The sequence below is a fragment of the Ictidomys tridecemlineatus genome, chromosome 14 (genome assembly GCF_052094955.1).
Source record: "Ictidomys tridecemlineatus isolate mIctTri1 chromosome 14, mIctTri1.hap1, whole genome shotgun sequence".
NCBI classification, from domain to species: Eukaryota; Metazoa; Chordata; class Mammalia; order Rodentia; family Sciuridae; genus Ictidomys; species Ictidomys tridecemlineatus.
The window spans coordinates 47,060,661-47,078,302 of record NC_135490.1 but is presented as its reverse complement, the minus strand read 5'-3'; the positions used below and the strand labels follow the sequence as shown (position 1 = coordinate 47,078,302).

The following is a 17,642-nucleotide window of genomic DNA, read 5'->3' as shown; positions in this document are numbered from 1 at the left end:
TATCTTGGCAATTAATAGATCATTTATCTCATTTCATACAGCCAATTTTAGTCGTAAGAAAAGAAATGTTTATGTATTTATTCTGCTGACTTTAATCTATAATCTAATCAGGGATCAACAAACTTTTCCTGAAAAGAGACTGATAATAAATATATTAGACTTTGTAGGCAAGTCTTCATTGCCACTCAAGTGCCAGTGTAGCACAAAACAGCCTAGACTGTGGGTAAATAATATAAGTTTCTGTGTTCTAATAAAACTTTGTTTACAAAAGCAAGTGTTATTGTTGGACATCGTGGTGTGCTCCAACAGTCACAACTACTCAGAAAGCTGAGGCAGGAAGATTACTTGAGCCTAGGAGTTTAGGCCAGCCTGGGAAATAAGAGAGAGGGGGGGGAGGGAGGGGAGAGAAGAGAGAGGAGAGAGAGGGAGGGAGAGAGAGAGAGAGAGAGGGGAAAGAATGAAAGAAGGAAGGAAGGGAGGGAGGGAGGGAGGGAAAAAAGGAATAAAGAGAACAATTAAAAAAAACCAGTGTCAGGCTCATCACTGTTCCAAAGTATTAATGTTTATGCTCACAATAGATGTTTGGCTAGGCTGTATACATACATACATACATGCATACATGAAAGCAATTCTATTCTTTTGTTTGCTTTCTTTTATTTTTTCCATTTTTTTGTTGATACATTATAGTTGTAAATCATGGCAGTATTTGTTGTTACATATTTCCACATGCACAATATAACATTCCAGTTTGGCCTATATCATTCCCCAGTATTTTCCCTTCACTCCTCCATCTCCTGGTCCCTTTCCTACACTCTACTGATCTCCTTTTGATATTCACTTTCTTTTCCTTTTTCCTCTCTTGCTTCCACATCCGAGAGAAAACATATGCTCCCTTGATCTTATGAGTTTAGCTTATTTTGTGTAACAGAATGTTCTCAAGTTTCATCCGTTTTCCAGCAAATGACATAATTCATCTTTATGACTGAATAAAGCTCCATTGTGTGTATATGCCACATTTTCTTTATTTATTCATCCTTGATAAGCACCTAGTTTGGTTCCATAGTTTGGCAACTGTGAATTGTGCTGCTATAAACATGGGTATGCATGTACTACTCTAGTATTATGACTTTAATTCTTTAGGATAAACATTGAGTAGTTGTATAGCTGGGTTATATGGTGGTTTCCTGCCTAGTCTTTTGAGGAACCTCCATACTGATTTCAATAGTGGTTATATTCATTTACAATCCTATCAACAGAGAAAAAAGTGTCCCTTCTTCTCCACATTCTCTTTAGCATTTATTATTGTTTATATTCTTTTTTTAAGTAGTTGGACACAATACCTTTATTTTTATTTATTTATTTTTAATGTGGTGCTGAGGATTGAACCCAGGGCCTCGAACGTGCTAGACAAGCAATCTGCTGGGGTTTTTTTTGTTTGTTTGTTTTTAAGGGCGGGGAGAGAGAGAGAGAAAGAGAGAGAGAGAGAGAGAGAGAGAGAGAATTTTAACATTTTTTTTATTTCTTAGTTTTCGGCAGACACAACATCTTTGTTTGTATGTGGTGCTGAGGATCGAACCTGGGCCGCGCGCATGCCAGACGGGCGCGCTACCACCTGAGCCACATCCCCAGCCCCAGCAATCTGCTGTTGAGCCATAACCCCAGCCCCATATTGTTCATATTCTTGGTGGCTGCTATTCTGACTAGAGTGAGATGAAAGCTCACTGTAGTTTTGATTTGCATTTCCCTAATTGCTAATGATGTTGAACATTTTCATAGATTTGTTGTCCATTTTTATTTCTTCTTTTGAGAAGAATCTGTTTAATTCATTTGCCCAATTAAGCTAGGTTATTTGAGGTTTTGGTATTAAGTTTTTTAAAGTTTCTTATATAGTCTGGATATTAATCCTGTGTCAAAGAGTAGTTAGCAGGGCTGGGGATGTGGCTCAAGCGGTAACACGCTCGCCTGGCATGCATGCAGTGCAGGTTCAACCCTCAGCACCACATACAAACAAAGATGTTGTGTCCGCCGAAAACTAAAAAATAAATATTAAAAAATTGTCTCTCTCTCTTTTTTTAAAAAAAGAGTAGTTAGCAAATATATTTTCTCCCATTCCGTAGGTTCTTTCTTCATGTTACTAATTGTTTCCTTTGCTGTGCAGAAGCTTTTTAATTTGATGCCATTCTGTTTATTAACTTTTCATTATTTTCTGAGCTTTAGGAGTTCTAATAAGAAAGTCATTGCCTGTACCTATATGCTGGAGTCTCAAACCTATATTTTCTTCCAAGGATTTGCATAGTTTCTGGTCTGATTCCTGGGCTTTTGATCTCTTTCAAGTTTGTACAGGGTCTAGTCTTATTTGTCTACATATAGATAACCAATTTTCCTGGCACCATTTGTTTAAAGCCTGTCTTTTCTCCCAATATATTTTTGGCATCTTTGTCAAGAATCAGATGACTGTTAACTGTGTTGGATCTTTTTCTGTGTCTTCTCTTCTTTCCCATTGGTCTATGTATCTGGTTTTATGACAGAGCCATGCAGTGGTTATTTCAATAGCTTTGTACTATAATTTGAAGTCAGGTATTGTGATGATGCCTCCAGCTTGCTTATTGAATTAGAATTGTTTTGGCTATTCTGAATATTTTATTCTTCCAAATGGATTTCAGGACTGTTTTTTCTAGGTCTGGAAAAATGACATTTATTATTATTATTATTATTTTAAATTTATATATGACAACAGAGTGCATTACAATTTATATTACATATATAGAGCACAATTTTTCATATTTCTCTTTGTATACAAAGTATATTCACACCAATTCGTGGGTATTTTGATGGGAATTGCATCAAATCTGTATGTTGCTCATAAAACCAATTTCAAACATATACAATCATATTAGTAGTGATTTTAGTGTCCAGAAAGAGATCTACTAAACAATAATTACTGGGCTGGTATGGTGACTTGTAGTCCTAACTACTCAGAAGGCCAAGCCAGGAGGATTGCTTGAGTCCAGGAGTTGGAGATCAGGTTAGGCAAAATAGCAAGACCCCCATCTTAAAAATAATAATAATTACTGATGTCAAAACACATCTCAATCATTATGATAGTCACTAACTCTTCATTGTTTTCCTTGAAACTCTAATATACAATTAGTGAATGTCAATTTAGGACTAATTGTGCTGTTTTATAGAGGAGAAAGCTGATTATAATAGTAAATGAAATCAGCTATCATGAACTGATTTGTGTTTATTTAATTACAATTATCATGCTGATGACTCTACATATTAAGTCTCCACCTATAGTCCCCTAGGTGCTAATTTTAAAGATATGAGTTTTCATTAAAAATAAGAAAAGAAACCCCTCCATATGCATTTCAATAATTCAAATTGTATTATAATTTGACTATTAACACAAGGGAAAATCAATGCAACTAATTCAGATTTAAATTCAAGATTACACAGTGCAAAAGAGGGAATAGTCTTGGAAAGGGAAGTAGAAAAATGTAAGATTCCTCTTAGAGGTCAGAAAAAAATAAATTAAAAAATGTGATTTTTTTTTTAAAGGTAGTGTTAACTTGAAGTGGAAAACAAAAAGCAAAAATCCTTTGAAGCAAAGTCAGTTGTGTTTACAAGGACCTTTGAGTTTCTTTGATGTTTTAGTGATTCTGGTTTTTAAAATGTTGATTTGTGGAGGATGGGCACAGGGGATTGAATCTAGGTGCTTAACCACTGATCCACATCACCAGCCCTTTTTTTACATTTTTCTTTATTTTGACGTAGGAAATCCATAAATTACTTAAGGCCTTGCTAAATTGCTGAGGGTGACTTTGAACTCAATATCCTCCTGCCTCAGCCTCCAGAGCCACTGGGATTACAATGTGCATCATGAAGCCCGGCCTTAAATGTTGATTTTATAATCCTTTCTTTTTAGCTGATAAGAGAAATTACAAAATACAGAATACTTGCAAACTACAAAATATAGGATACTTACAACTAAAGGTGCTTTGTTAAATGATCAGAGTTTAACTAACTCTGCAAGTGACTCTCAAGCAGTGACTCTCAAACTGGGAGAGTAATACTAGTCTTATCAAGAGAAGTTTAGAAATGCCTGGGGGCATTTTGTTGTTGTTTCACCATCACTGAGGAAACTACTAACATTTTTTGGCCAGGCCCATAGATAGTATATAACCTTCAGCTAGTAGGAACAGTCCAAACCAAAGTACCAATAGAGTTCTATCAAGAAACCCTGGTGCAAAGAAGTAATCTACCAAGGAAAACACAGTTGCAGTTAAGTAAGAGAACAGAGCAGGTGCCGGGTGCAGTGCTGCATGCCTGTAATCCCAGTGGCTCTGGAGGCTGAGGCAGGAGGATCATGAGTTCAAAGCCAGCTTCAGCAAAAGTAAGGCCCTAAACAATTCAGTGAGACCTTATCTCTAAATAAAATACAAAATAGGGCTGGAGATGTGACTCAGTGGTCTAGAGCCCTTGAGTTCAATCCCTGTTACCAAAGAAAAATAGACCACCCAGGTGACTTGTTTGTACCAGTAGGTCTACCTAAAACGAAAAGGGATTTTATGCAGTCAAATTTTTTTATTATCCATTTAAATATAATTCTTTATTTCTTTATGTTTGTCAAGAAGTAAATATATTTAAGATAACAATGAAAAATAATAAAAGAATGACAAGTATAGGAACCTAATGATGACTTACACTTTTTGATTATAGACTTGAGATTCATCTAAAATGACAATGCAATCCCTAGCTATTGCAACAGAAATCTTAACCTCTGAGTGAAAAAAAAAGAGGGATGTTGAGATACCTTCAATCATCTTTTCTCACTTCTGCGTAAGTACCAAGAGAGGTTGGCCAAAAATATTTTAAAACCTAAAACATACTATTAAACGTGGCTTTTCTTTAAAATAAGTGCAAGTATATGATATGGCCTGGTGTTAATTTACAATCCCTACTTTCTTATGCTGCGACTGTCTTTAAATGTGCCCAGTTTGAACTGAGATGTGCCATAAGTCAGATATCAAAGACTTATTATGAAGAATGTAAAATAACAGTTATATTTTTATTTTGATTACAAGTTAAAAGGATGACATTTTAAATATATTGAATTATGTAAAATGTGTTATTAAATGAAGCTCATCTGTCTTATTTTTTAAAATATGACTTCTAGAAAATTTAATTTACATGTAGAGTTAATATTATATTTCTATTGGTGGTTCTAAGGGATCAGTGAGAAATAAGAGAAAGATCATGTTCAGATTCTCTATTTCATCATTTGGGTTTGATGTCATTCACTGATCTTCTTATGTATTCCAAACCATTTCAAATTTCATGTGGATTTGGGTAAGACTGAGCTTTCATACTAATCACAGAGAACTTACTTTCCCATATATGTTTGTTCAGTGTCCCCCACTGAGTATAGTCTTCATAATAGTGTTTATGGTCCTGTTTCTAATTTTATACTGCATGCATCAGTTAAAATGCTGAAGATTCAGGAGGGTTTGCTTTGCTTCGGTGTATGCTCTGGTAGACTATATGTTATCCCGAAGAACATATTTTCTCCTCCACTCTCCCTGTCTCCTCCAAGAGGTGCTTGTGATCTTCCAAGCACACTTTGAGAGGATGTTATCAGCCTTACTTTGTTTCAGTGAGAAGAGAACAGTTTCCACAGTAGGAACTATCTAAAAATGTCTCCTTAGTAATGAAAGCATTTATTGCCAAGACTTTTGTTGCTTTGTCAATTGTCTATATTGGCTGTAACCGCCAGGATTTTGCTGTTTAATTATTTAAACCACATAAATGGGCAATCTTTCATATATTATCTCTATTTCTTCTTTAAAAATAAATTATAAAATTTTAACTTTGACCCATATTTGTATAGATGAAATATCTGAGACTCAGAAAAGTTAATGATTTGCCTATAGTCACACAATTAGACTTCTGACTACAATCCTTTTGGCTGTATTCCTTACTTCTGCTGTTGTTCTGGTAAGGAAGTAATTTATATTTCTGAAAACTAAATGGATAAAGCCCAACAGTGCACTGTGGAAATTGAGATGTGCAGGCCACAAGTCACCAATGTCTGTTCTGCATTTATTTCAACACACCAAATATTTGACCTCCGTGAAAAGAATGCCAAGGTAAATTAGGCAGAACCAGAAACAGGAACTCATATACATGCCATATATTAGTGGCAATTTCAGATGTTTGAGTTTCTTTCTTTGTACAGTTGAAAGTGGAATAATATTTGTCAGGGCTAGACAAACAGTAGATGCTGGCAGAAGACCTTGCCTTGTATATGACTCACTTCCATTAGTACAGTACAGTTCGACATGACTTTTTAATTGTGGGGAGTGCCTCAGCCCTACTCATCATGCCCAGCCTAAACCTCCATCTTCCCTGGATTTACGGACAAGATACTTGTTTAAATTCCACTTAAGTTATATGATCCCTTTACTTAAAGTCTAATATTTTATGCATTTTTATTCTATTAAGTCTAAATCCTTATGCTTGATTTTCAAGGAATTTCATAGTCTGACATAAGCACACAAATATGTCATCCTTTATAGAATCCTTTCCTCTTAGCAAAATGAGGTGTCCTTACTGTCCTTTAAACATACTTCTTTCTGCTGAGTCTTTTATGCTGTTTAATTCACTTGCCTTTTATTCTCTTTTTAGAATCTGAATCCTATGTACTTATCCAGGTCTAGCTCAAATCCCAAGACTCATCCCTTACTTTTAACTCTTTAGTGTTTACAATTTGTACCAAAATACATTTTAGTATTTATTTTGTGGCAGGGTAGGGCCCTTGCCACCCTCCCACTACACTAACTTTTACCAAGGAGGAAACTGGTGTTACCAAGAAAGACCTGTTTATAATTTAGGAGTTCCCATTCTCGAGATTATAATGAGGATCTAGAGTCACCTCCACCCTTGGAGATAGATCCAAGATTGGGGTCCTTCGGCACAGGTGTAAAGGTTGATCCATTGCCTAAATCTCTTACATTGGCACAGAGGATGATGTACACACACACACACACATACACACACACGCCAAAACTCAGGAAGGAAGGAAGGGAGGGCGGGAAGGAAGGAAAGAAAGAAAGGTGGGCGGGCGGGGGGGAAAGAAGGAAGGAGACCCTTTGAAATCCATTGAGAAATGATACTGTTCTGGTCAACCTCACAGAAAATGGATATTTCTTGTCATTTTCTGACTTACCATATTGTGACCAAGCATAGTGCTATTATTTTATTTTTCTACTAAGACCTTTACTAGGATTCACCTGGTTTATAACTTTCTACCTTTAAATATAACTGAATCTGCTGGAAGGTGGTGGCAGAGTCTGTAATCCCAGATATTCAGGAGGCTGAGGCTGGAGGATCGAAAGTTTGAGGTAAACTTGGGGAACTGAGCCAGACTCTGTTTCAAAATAAAAACTAAACTGGGCATGGTGGCACACATCTGTAATCCCAGTGGCTCAGAATTGTGAAACAGGAGAATTGGGATTTCAAAGCCAACCTTAGCAACTTAATGAAGCCCTGAGTAACTCATTGGGACCTATCTCTAAATAAAATACAAAAGAGGGCTGGGGATGTGGCTCAGTGGTTTAGTTCCCAAGAGTTTCATCTCTGATAGCAAAAAAAAAATTAATAATAAATGAATAAATAAAATAAAAAGGGCTGGGGATGTAGCTCAGCAGTAGAGCACCCCTGGATATTTGTACTAGGGAGTACAAAAAAAAAAAGATTTTTCAATACATATTACTTTTTGTCTAGTTTATTTCATTCAGAATCTCCCTGTTTTTGCTATTATCAATAGTTCTTTATTCTTGCTAAGTATGTTTCCAAAATTTATTATCTATTTTCCTATTGATATACATTGGGGATTTTTTTTTAAGTAAACCAGGTTATATTTATACAGTAGAAAATTATTAAGCAATGAAAATAAGAAGTACATTCACATTCAACAACTTGGATAAATCTTATAAAAATACATATGGAGCTAAAAAAGCCACATACCAAAGAACACATGTGTATGATTACACTGTATAAAGTAACAAAACAGCCAAAACTAATCCTTGTTATTAGAAGTTAAAATAGTGCCTACCTCTGGGGGAGTGGAGGGAATAATTAGGGGAGCAATGAGAAACGGCTCATGAAAGTGCATTTGATGTCCAATTTCTTGACCTGGGTTAGGGTTCAGTGGATATGTTTACTTTGTGATAATTCATTGTGCTATACGTGATTTTCTTTTGTCTGTTATATTTAATAAAAGAGAAGCTCTATTAACAGTAAAAAAATCAATCTCTACATTCATGTAATAGTTAGTAATCAAATGTCTACTATATGGTTAATATGAGTATAAGGGTTCTGAGGCATGTAAGACAGACATGTTCCCACAGTCCAACATTGGGGATTTTTTGACTATTACAAATAAAACCACCATGAATAGTTGTGCACAAGTCTCAGTGTGGATGTATGCTTTTATTTCTCTGGAGTAAATATCTCGACAGATGTGATTTAATTTTTAAAGCAACTGCCAAACAGTTTTCTAACAGTTTGTGCCATTGTTTATACTACATGTTATAGTCTGCAGTTCTAAGAGAGATACCATAGTCTTCATCTTTGTCAACATTTGTTATGATGAGTCTTAAATTTTGTCCATCCTACTGTATGTGTAATAACATTGCAGTTTTGATTTACATTTCAACTTATGTTGGATATCCTTTCATGTGCACATTCACCATATTTGTGTCTACTTTGGTGAAGAAAAAAAGTCTTCTGCCCATCTTTTCAAATTGGGTGATTTTTCTTATTAATAAGATATAAGAATCATTTGTATATCCTAGATATCATTCTCTTGAGAGAGATATGTTTTGCCAATACTTTTTCCTAGTCTGTCAGCTTACCTTTCCATTTCCATAACAATGAATATACAATAGACAAAGTTTGTTGTTGTTGTTGTTGTTTTTGGTACTGGGGATTGAACTCAGGGTCATACCACCACTGAGCCACATCCCCAGTCCTATTTAGTATTTTATTTAGAGACAGGGTCTCACTGAGTTGCTTAGTGCCTCACTTTTGCTGAGGCTGGCTTTGAACTTGCAATCCCCCTGCCTCAGCCTTTTGAGCCACTGGTATTACAGGTATGCACCACCACGCCCAGCATGAGACAAAGTTTTTGAGGAGAGAGAGGAAAAAAGAGAGCATGAGGCAGAGAGAGCTAGTTAGTTTTAAAAGCCTCTGCCAAGCAGCTTTTTATATTTTCTTCCAGAAGTTGTATAGGTTTAGCTGCTACATTTAGGTCTGTAGTCTATTCCTACCAGTAGTGTGTGAGGGCTCCCATTGATCCACATCCTTGCCAACTTATTATTATCTTTTTGATTATAACCATCTTGATAGATGTGAAGTAGTATCTCACTGAGGTTGTACATTTCCCTAATGGTGCTGGGTATACTTTCATTTGCTTATTTGATTTTGAATATTTTCTTTGGAGAAATGTCTATTCTAATTTCTTGCCATTTGTCTTTTCATATTGAACAATAAGAATTGCTTGTATATTCTAGGTAGTTATATTCTAACTACATGAATTGTAAATGTTTTCTTCTATGATTGTGTTTTCACTTTCTTCGATGGTAGCCTTTAAAAGTTTTAAATTTGATGAAGTTCATTACTTTATTATTTTTTCTTTTGGTGCTTGGGCCTTTGGTGTCTTAAATACAAAGTCATTGTCTACCCCAAGACTTACCTATGCTTTCTTACATTTAGTTTTGGTTCTTACATATATATGTGTTGTCCATTTTGAATTCTTACATTTATGTCTGTGGTCCATTTTGAGGTAATTTTTATGTGGGGTAGGGCTTAACTTAATTCTTTTGCATTAAAGACTATATCATTTTGAAATATATTTTCATTTGGAATGCAATTCTAGGATATCAGTTTTTTTTCTTTCAGAACTTGAAAATGTTGATGTACTGTTTTCTGGTTTGCATGGTTCTTGAATGAATTTTGACATTTTAGTTTCACTCCTTTGTACATAATGGTATCTGTTTTCTGTAGATGCTTTTCAATTTTTTTCTTAGCACTGGTTTTAAGCATTTAGTGTAAATTTGTGTCATCTTTATCATTTTTCTTATTCATTGAGCTTTTTGAATCTGAGTGTTCATCAGATATAGAACATTTTTATTTATTATTTCTTCAAATGTGTTTTTCCCACCTCTTTTAGGAACTACCGTAACATATATATTGGACTGGTTGAAGCTGTGCATACTGATGCTTTGTTCAATTCAGTCTCTTTCTCCGTGTTTGATTTTGGAGTCTTTATCACTGCCTATTCAGTTTGCTGATATTGACTTCTTCAATGTTGAATCTGCTGTTAATCTCATTCAGTGTAATTTTCACCTTAGCCATTGTTTTATCTGATTTTATCTAATTTTATCTAATTCAGACATTTTTATATCTTCTTTTTCTCCTTTACATGCTTATGCTTTTCCATAGCATCTTGAACATATGGTATACAACTGTATTAATTTCCTTGTATAATAACTCTATCACAGTGTAATTAGTGATCATTTTTATTAATTTTCTTTTCAACATGGGTTATATTTTCCTCGCTCTTTGCATGCCTCATACATTTTTATTGGATTCCAAACATTGTGAATTTACCTTGTTCAGTACTGGATATTTTGTATTCTTTTAAATATTCTTGAGCTGTGTACAGCTTTTTGCTGAACTATCTTGGAAACATTTTGTATTCTTTTAAATATTCTTGAGCTGTGTACAGCTTTTTTTCTGAACTATCTTGGAAACATTTTTATCTTTTTAAGATTCTGCTAGACAGGAGTTACCTTAAATCTTGGGCTATTTTGTCCCTTTTACTGACTAGGTTACTTGATGCCCTTTTATTATAGATTTTCCATTCTAGCTGGTGATTACAAAAATTGATCTGCATGCCAACAATCACCACCACCTTCCATTCTGTTCCTTTCTGAAGGTTCTTTCTCTGGCCTTACATGTGAGCCCACTGTTACATAGCCGCAGACTTCAGGGGAACCCTCCATAGATGTCTAGAGAGCTAGTGCATGTATACACTCTCCCTGCCTCTGCAGTTCTCTATTGTCTCCTTTATTCTGCTCTGGGACTTCTAGCTGCATCGGTCTTTTCAGACTTTAAAATCCATCTCTTCAACTCAGGAGATTTTCTATTTGAGTTTCCCTTCTCTGGGTGTGGCCTGAAAAATTCTTTCCAGGGAGTAAATTGGGATAATCCTAGCACTCATCTCTCATGCCTAACTTTATCTTAGAGGTCACTCTTATGCTGCTTATTATCTAATATCTGAGAACTGTTGTTTGTATTTTGTCCACTTTTTTTTCCAATGTTTCATATGCGAGGGTAAATCTGTTGCCCCTCTTGGAGAGATTTAGTCTTCCATAAATGTTTAACACTATTCTCTGGCACATCATTTACAATAGATGAGGTTCTTCCTGGTAACAGCAGCGGTAGGCCTACTGAATGCTCCTAGGCAAGTGCCTTCACAAATTTCCAATGGTATATGTTATTATGCTGCCAATTATTTGTTTCAGATATGTTTTTCTTGTCTCATTTAGATTGTACTCTGACATTAGGAACCCTTCATATCTTAGAATTTTATGTCCCCTCAACCCAAACTGGTCACATTTATCTTTAACAATTACTCAACCCTTACCCCGTAAGAATTCCCTTTGAGGTATTAAAGAATAATTCACTTGAGATTATTTATCTCCATGCCAACAATCACCACCACATTCTATCCTGTTCCTTTTCTGAAGGTTTTTAATATAACCTTATATTAAACCTGTTAAACATCAATGCCACATATTTAAATGCTATGAGTAAAAGTGAATGCTGATTCATCCACTAATTGTATGTATCCTGGTAGAAAGAACTACCACTACCTTATTGTGGCCAGTTGAGAAATTTTCTTCTCATTATCCACCAGACTAGTTAATATGTCTTTAAGGCAATAAGTTTAAAAAATAATACTGATAAATCAAAATATTGAAAACTCTACAAACTAAGCAGCTAGTTCTTCAGTAACTGGAAGCACTGACTATGCATATAAAAGTATATCTGATTATGAGTCAAAGTAAATATCAAGAAGGTAATATGCAATTAGATCATTTTGCTCTTCTGATTTTTCCACCAATGAATTATCATTAATTTCTATTCTACAATAAGAAAAAATCTAAAACATACCATATTCTATAATAAGAAAAATAAGAAAAAATTAAAACTAGTTTTAAAAGATCTACTTAAATATTCCAGTATCATGTAACCAAACAACTACTCTCCACACAAGTATGTTTTTATTCAACAAACACATTCAGGGGTACATTCCTGGAGTTGAGGATGCATGCTGCTGAGAGGTGGACCTTAAATGCCTTGTTCTCATAGCTTATTTCCTCTCAGTACTATTTATATATGGGGGCTTAATAGTTAATATATGTGTTTAGGTTAATAGTGTAGTATATTTATAATATTATTGGAACCATGAGTTTATCCATCAAATCATTTGTTAACTCTCTCATACATTCTAGGCATTTCCCTAGTCACTGATGTAACAGTAGTGAACAAAATAACTAATTTCCTGCTCCTGTTGGAAATTGTGTTTGAGGTTGGGTCAGAGCAGTCAAGTAGATAAACAAATGTAAGGCAAGTGGTAAGAGAAGTCTAAAGTGGTAAGACAAGTCTGAAGAGAAAGAAAGGCAGGGTAATGGGCTTGATAGTCATGACAAGAGGCTATATTTTGTGTAGGATGGCCAGGAAAAGTCTTTATCACATGAAATGCCACTGTTACAGAGACATGATAAAGTGAGGGGGTAGTTAGCTAGTTAGATGATTTGGGCAGTTAAGGTTGAGGCAAAGTTGCAAGTGTAAATGCTCTGAAGCAGGGGTGGGATTGGTGTATTTAAATGGAACTAACAGACAAGAGAAGAATGTTAGGAAATGGGGAGAAGAAGATGAGAGGAGTCACATTGAATAAGAACAGTCCATAATAAGGCAGGGCAATCCATAATAAAGTCATGGCTTTTTTTTTCCTGATACCAGAGATTGAACCCCCAGGGGCACTTAAACACTGAGCAACACCCACAGTCCTTTTTAAAATATTTTATTTAGAGATAGGGTCTCACTGAGTTTCTTAGGGACTCACTACATTTCTGAGGCTGGCTTTGAACTCAGGATCCTCCTGACAGCCTCCTGAGCTGCTGGGATTACAGATGAGTACGACCAGGCCTGGCTAAAGTCATTGCCTTTTATTTGGAAATGGGAAGCTATAGGAAGATTTTGAGCAGAGAGACACAATCAAATTTATATTGAAGAATATCACTCTAGTTGCCATCAGGACAATAGATATTGGGGAAAATGAGGGCAGAAGCAAGGACAGAAGAAGGCTATGGGAATCATTCAGTTGACTTATGATGTGGGTTTGGCCTGTATATTGGCTTAGCAGATGCAGAGGAGTGGTCAGATTCTGGGCATGTTTCAAATGCTTATTTGGAAAGAAGGAAGTCAGAAAAATAAATAAATAAAATGCTTTATAATTTATATCAAATTCTAGAAAATGCAAAACAATCTATGATGACAGGAGATGTTTGGAGACAGCCCAGAAAAGGAGAGGGGAGGGATTACAAAGAAGGATGAAATACTTTTTTGATTTTGGTGATAGTCTCATGGGTATATTCATGTCAAAACTTATCAAATCGTACACCTTAAATGTGCAATTTATTGTAGGTCAACTATATCTCAATAAATTATAAAAATAAAGACATAATATTGTCTAATGGACTGGAGTTGGAATGTGAGAGAAAAGAGATCAAAGGTGGTTTGTAAGTTTTGGGCTTTGAGCACCTGGATAATGGGAATTAAATTGTCATTCTTATTTCTGAGATAGGGAAGACTGAAAGCAGATTTTGAGAGAAAAATGAGTTCAGTTTTCAACATGTTGTTAGAGATGCCTACTAGATACATTTTATAACATAATAAATACATGGTAGAAAAGAAATGAAGAATGACTCAGATAGACAGTTTCTCTGTATGATCCACTGGTTCTCTAGAAAGTGCAGAAGTACACTGGACCAACGGGGACCTCTCATGGCCCCTGTAGACAAATGTTTGTGCACACCTTTTTTTCCCATCGTTTTCTTTATTTAACATTATGAACATGGTGGAATACATTCTTTTTTCTAAGTTTTAAAGATTCAGTTAATTTGGAGAAACAACTGATGGGTTCATTGTTGGAGGTTGATGAATAACCTTAGCAGAGACTATAGTAACAAGCCCTTGGTCACAGACAAACGAGAATGGCTCCACCCAGGATGGGAGCATTGCAGACACTCTTCCTTGGGCTGGCTAGCTTGTGCCTTTTCCCCCTTAACTGTACATATCAGTAATTCAGCTATATTATGATTTAAATCAGATTTTGCTCCTCTTGTCAGAAAGTACAATTGCTTGTTAGTTGATAGGTTGTGATGAAAAGGAGTCTACTCCTTGGGCTTGATACTTAGCTCCATTACTCACTGGATGTGTGACTGCCTCAATTTACTCTAAAATAAGGATTGGAATAGGACCTACTACTACTGTAAGGTACTATTGTTATGAAGATTAAATGAATTGATATGTATAAAACCTTCAGAATAACAACTGGACATAAAGAAAGCATTCAAGAAATGTTAGCTACTAGCTTTCTTCTCTGACAATCGGTTTTGTCAGTTGGTTCCCACTAAGTTGTGGACTTTTTTGGACCAGGACCAGATATCTTGTCTTTTGATTTTCATTCACTCCCACACCATGCTAGGGCTTTGTCCAGCGTCTGGCATGAATGGTAGCACAAAATGAGAGTTAAAAATATGCTTTTGAATTAAATAATTTCTTCCCTTACGGATAAAGATAAGAATCTCAAGATCTTAGCCTGAAGACTAATGTCCATCTCTCTGCCCCCACCTGTCCCCGCCTTAAAAAAAAGCAGGCCACTGTCTCCAGTTTACACCCTCACTCACAGTTCCATTCACCTTCCCCTTTCCTAATCAGAGGGATCTTGGGGTGGGGCTTCAAGGAACCTCTAGGAGTTTGAAGGGGAGGGAGCCTGGAACCATAGACTAGCTGTGACAAGTCAGGGGTGGGATTTGGTAGTTCAGAAAAGGAGGTACCAGACCAGGAATGGGGGATGGGAGTGATGGTGGAGTGGGCTAGTTCAGGATGAACCAGAAATGAGACGTTGAGGAAAGCCAGAAAGGACCAGTTGGCAGGGGGGGGGATGGGTGGGTGACTACTAGAATCATGTGGAGGGTCGCTTGTGAGGGCACAGAAGCAAAGGCAGGTGATTGGACGAGAAGGAGAGTCCTAGTTGCCAAGGCAGCGACTAGAGGAGAAGGTCTTCAGTTGAGGAGAAGGTCTGGACTAGAGAAGGACGGAGCTCCAGCTCCGTGTGTTCTCCAGTAGAGTCTGTGGACCGACCCCCAGATATCCCTGCTGAAGTGTCACCCGGGAAAGGCTTAAGCCTTCCCGGGCGCCACCCCTCTGCGCTTGGCTACCCACACGCCCCCTGAGCCCCACCTCCTACTCGCCCACAGACGCCCGCCGCAGCCTACTTCACCGGCTCACCCAGGTGACCACAACATGGCTGTGGCGCAGGTGCTGGTCTTCTGGCTGTTCATGGTGCTCTTCTGGCTGTTCGTGCTGCGGCCGAACTGGCGAGTGCCGGGCCAACCGGACCCAAACACCGGCCAGCGCTGGTCGAAACACAAACTCTGTGCAGACGACAAATGCAGCAGTGAGTGTGCAGGCGGGTGGGCAGCCCAGGGTCTCCACTGTGGCTCTTTGGGGCCGCATGGGGCTCCGATCTCCCGGTCCCCAGCCCCGAGGGCTGGGTGAGGGGGGTCGCAGGATGACGGGTGGGGAGCAGGAGTGACAGAGCCTCGGGACCCTGCGTGTGTCCCCTCTGGCTCTGCTGGCGCCCCAGCCAGCCTGCTCGGGTTGTGGGGGGCTTCGACTCCCACTTGTTGCCAGCGTTTTATTTTTCTCTACTGACTGAGGCGGGGGTTGGGAAACACGATTCCCCAGGGACAGCTCTCAGTTTATTCCCTTCCAGGATTCGACTAGGATCTCAGTGGGTGATGGGGTTGTGCCCACGCTGTAGCAGAGCGCTTTTCTGCCCCCTCTACAGGGACCTGGGCCGGTGCAGTATCAGGGCAGATGCTCTCCAGGGCTCGGTGGCCCTAATTCCTGCGGCAGGTTGATGGTGGGGCTCCTTGGGAAAGGCTCACTGGCCCCTTTGTCCTTTTGCTGCACTGGGGATTGGGCTGGTTTTGCCTTTTAACAGGGACTAGAGTTTAGGCTTGGGAAGAGCACCGAGTCCAGGCACGCAATGTGTTCCGAGGTCTCGGCCCCGACTCTGCTTCAATCCTGTCATTTCTGTGCATAGAAGCCTCCCTTCATATTTGAGGTAGGGTAGCAGGTGGGCCAATAATCTTTTGCTTTTGAAAGAGGCCAAGGATCTGCACCAGCCACCTGGGAACTGCAGCCTCTTCTGTGCGCAGGAATCGGACAGAATTGCTTCCCAGTCCTGGATTGGAGGTGGGCAGTGGGGAGGATGTAGCCATTCAGATTCAGATGAAGAGGTTTGTTGCAATAACAATAATAAATACTCCAAGATTTTTATAAGCCAATTCAGTTTTAGACTCAGTCACTAGTGTTGTTGGAACCTCTTTCCTCTATATATTTACTGGCCCAAAATACTTCTTATGGACTCCCGCTTGGTTTCTAGTAACCTTGCAACTTGATGACCGTGTTGTCCATAAATTGTAAGCAGTACATATTTTAAAATATTCATGCTAAAAAGGCCAAGAAGTTTACCATTGAGCTCTTTATGCCTAAATTGGTGTTACCAAAACCAAATTTTGTAATTTGAATTGTTTGTTTCACTCCAATAAAGAAAAAAGATGTCTCCAATACATGTTAAGAAGTTCCTAGAGGTAACCCTAAGGCTGGAATAAATAAACACTCAGAGAAGCAAAGCAGCTGCCATGATATTTTCTTTCATTTTTGCTATTCTTTGCTATTGAGCGCTATCCTACGTGGGATACCTGGACAATCTCATCACTGATGCTTCGTCAGTACTAAGACATGGTGTTGGTTAGGTTCAGTGGGGTAACATAACTTGAGAAATGGCCTGTGTCCAAACAGATGTGACCAAAAACAACAGGTGGGTCTGTGTTGTGTTGTAGGAAGTAGTGAGGTGTGTATGTAAGGTGTCCTTGTGTGCCTTCCAAATAAGTGCTCCAAAAAAAAAAAAAAAAAACCTTAATAGGTGCTCCATAGTATGCATTATGTTGTCACCTAATATATTACTGATTTATAAATCCTCTATGACCTAAGGGGGAACAAGAGAAACATTGCCATTTCCACTTGTGATGAGAATTCCCCACCTTAAAGTGTCTCTCACCTTCAACTTGGCCTCTTAATTATATATGAATTAGGATGCTGACAGTTCTGAAAATAGTCCTATTTTAGCTTCAAAAAAACAAGTTACCCTCTCCAAATCTGTGTTTGTTCCTCAGACATATATTTTTATAAAACAAACATTCTTGTGTATTTTA

At 37.7% G+C, this 17,642-nt stretch overlaps 1 protein-coding gene across 12 annotated transcripts in view; it reads left to right on the top strand.

Annotated features, from left to right (window-relative positions):
• Positions 1-17,642, top strand: part of LOC144370360 (transport and Golgi organization protein 1 homolog) — a 175,923-nt gene that overhangs the window by 109,491 nt on the left and 48,790 nt on the right. The window contains exon 2 of one of the 12 annotated variants that reach the window (XM_078031110.1): positions 4,723-4,842. The exons of 10 other annotated variants lie outside the window; for them this stretch is intronic. Coding sequence is in view for 1 of the 2 variants with exons in the window: in XM_078031106.1 (XP_077887232.1) it covers positions 15,664-15,817 (154 nt within the window). In the remaining variant the exon portion in view is untranslated. Of the gene's footprint in view, positions 1-4,722; positions 4,843-15,653; positions 15,818-17,642 lie in introns of those variants that run through there. One more of the 12 variants, XM_078031106.1, reaches the window with a different exon arrangement.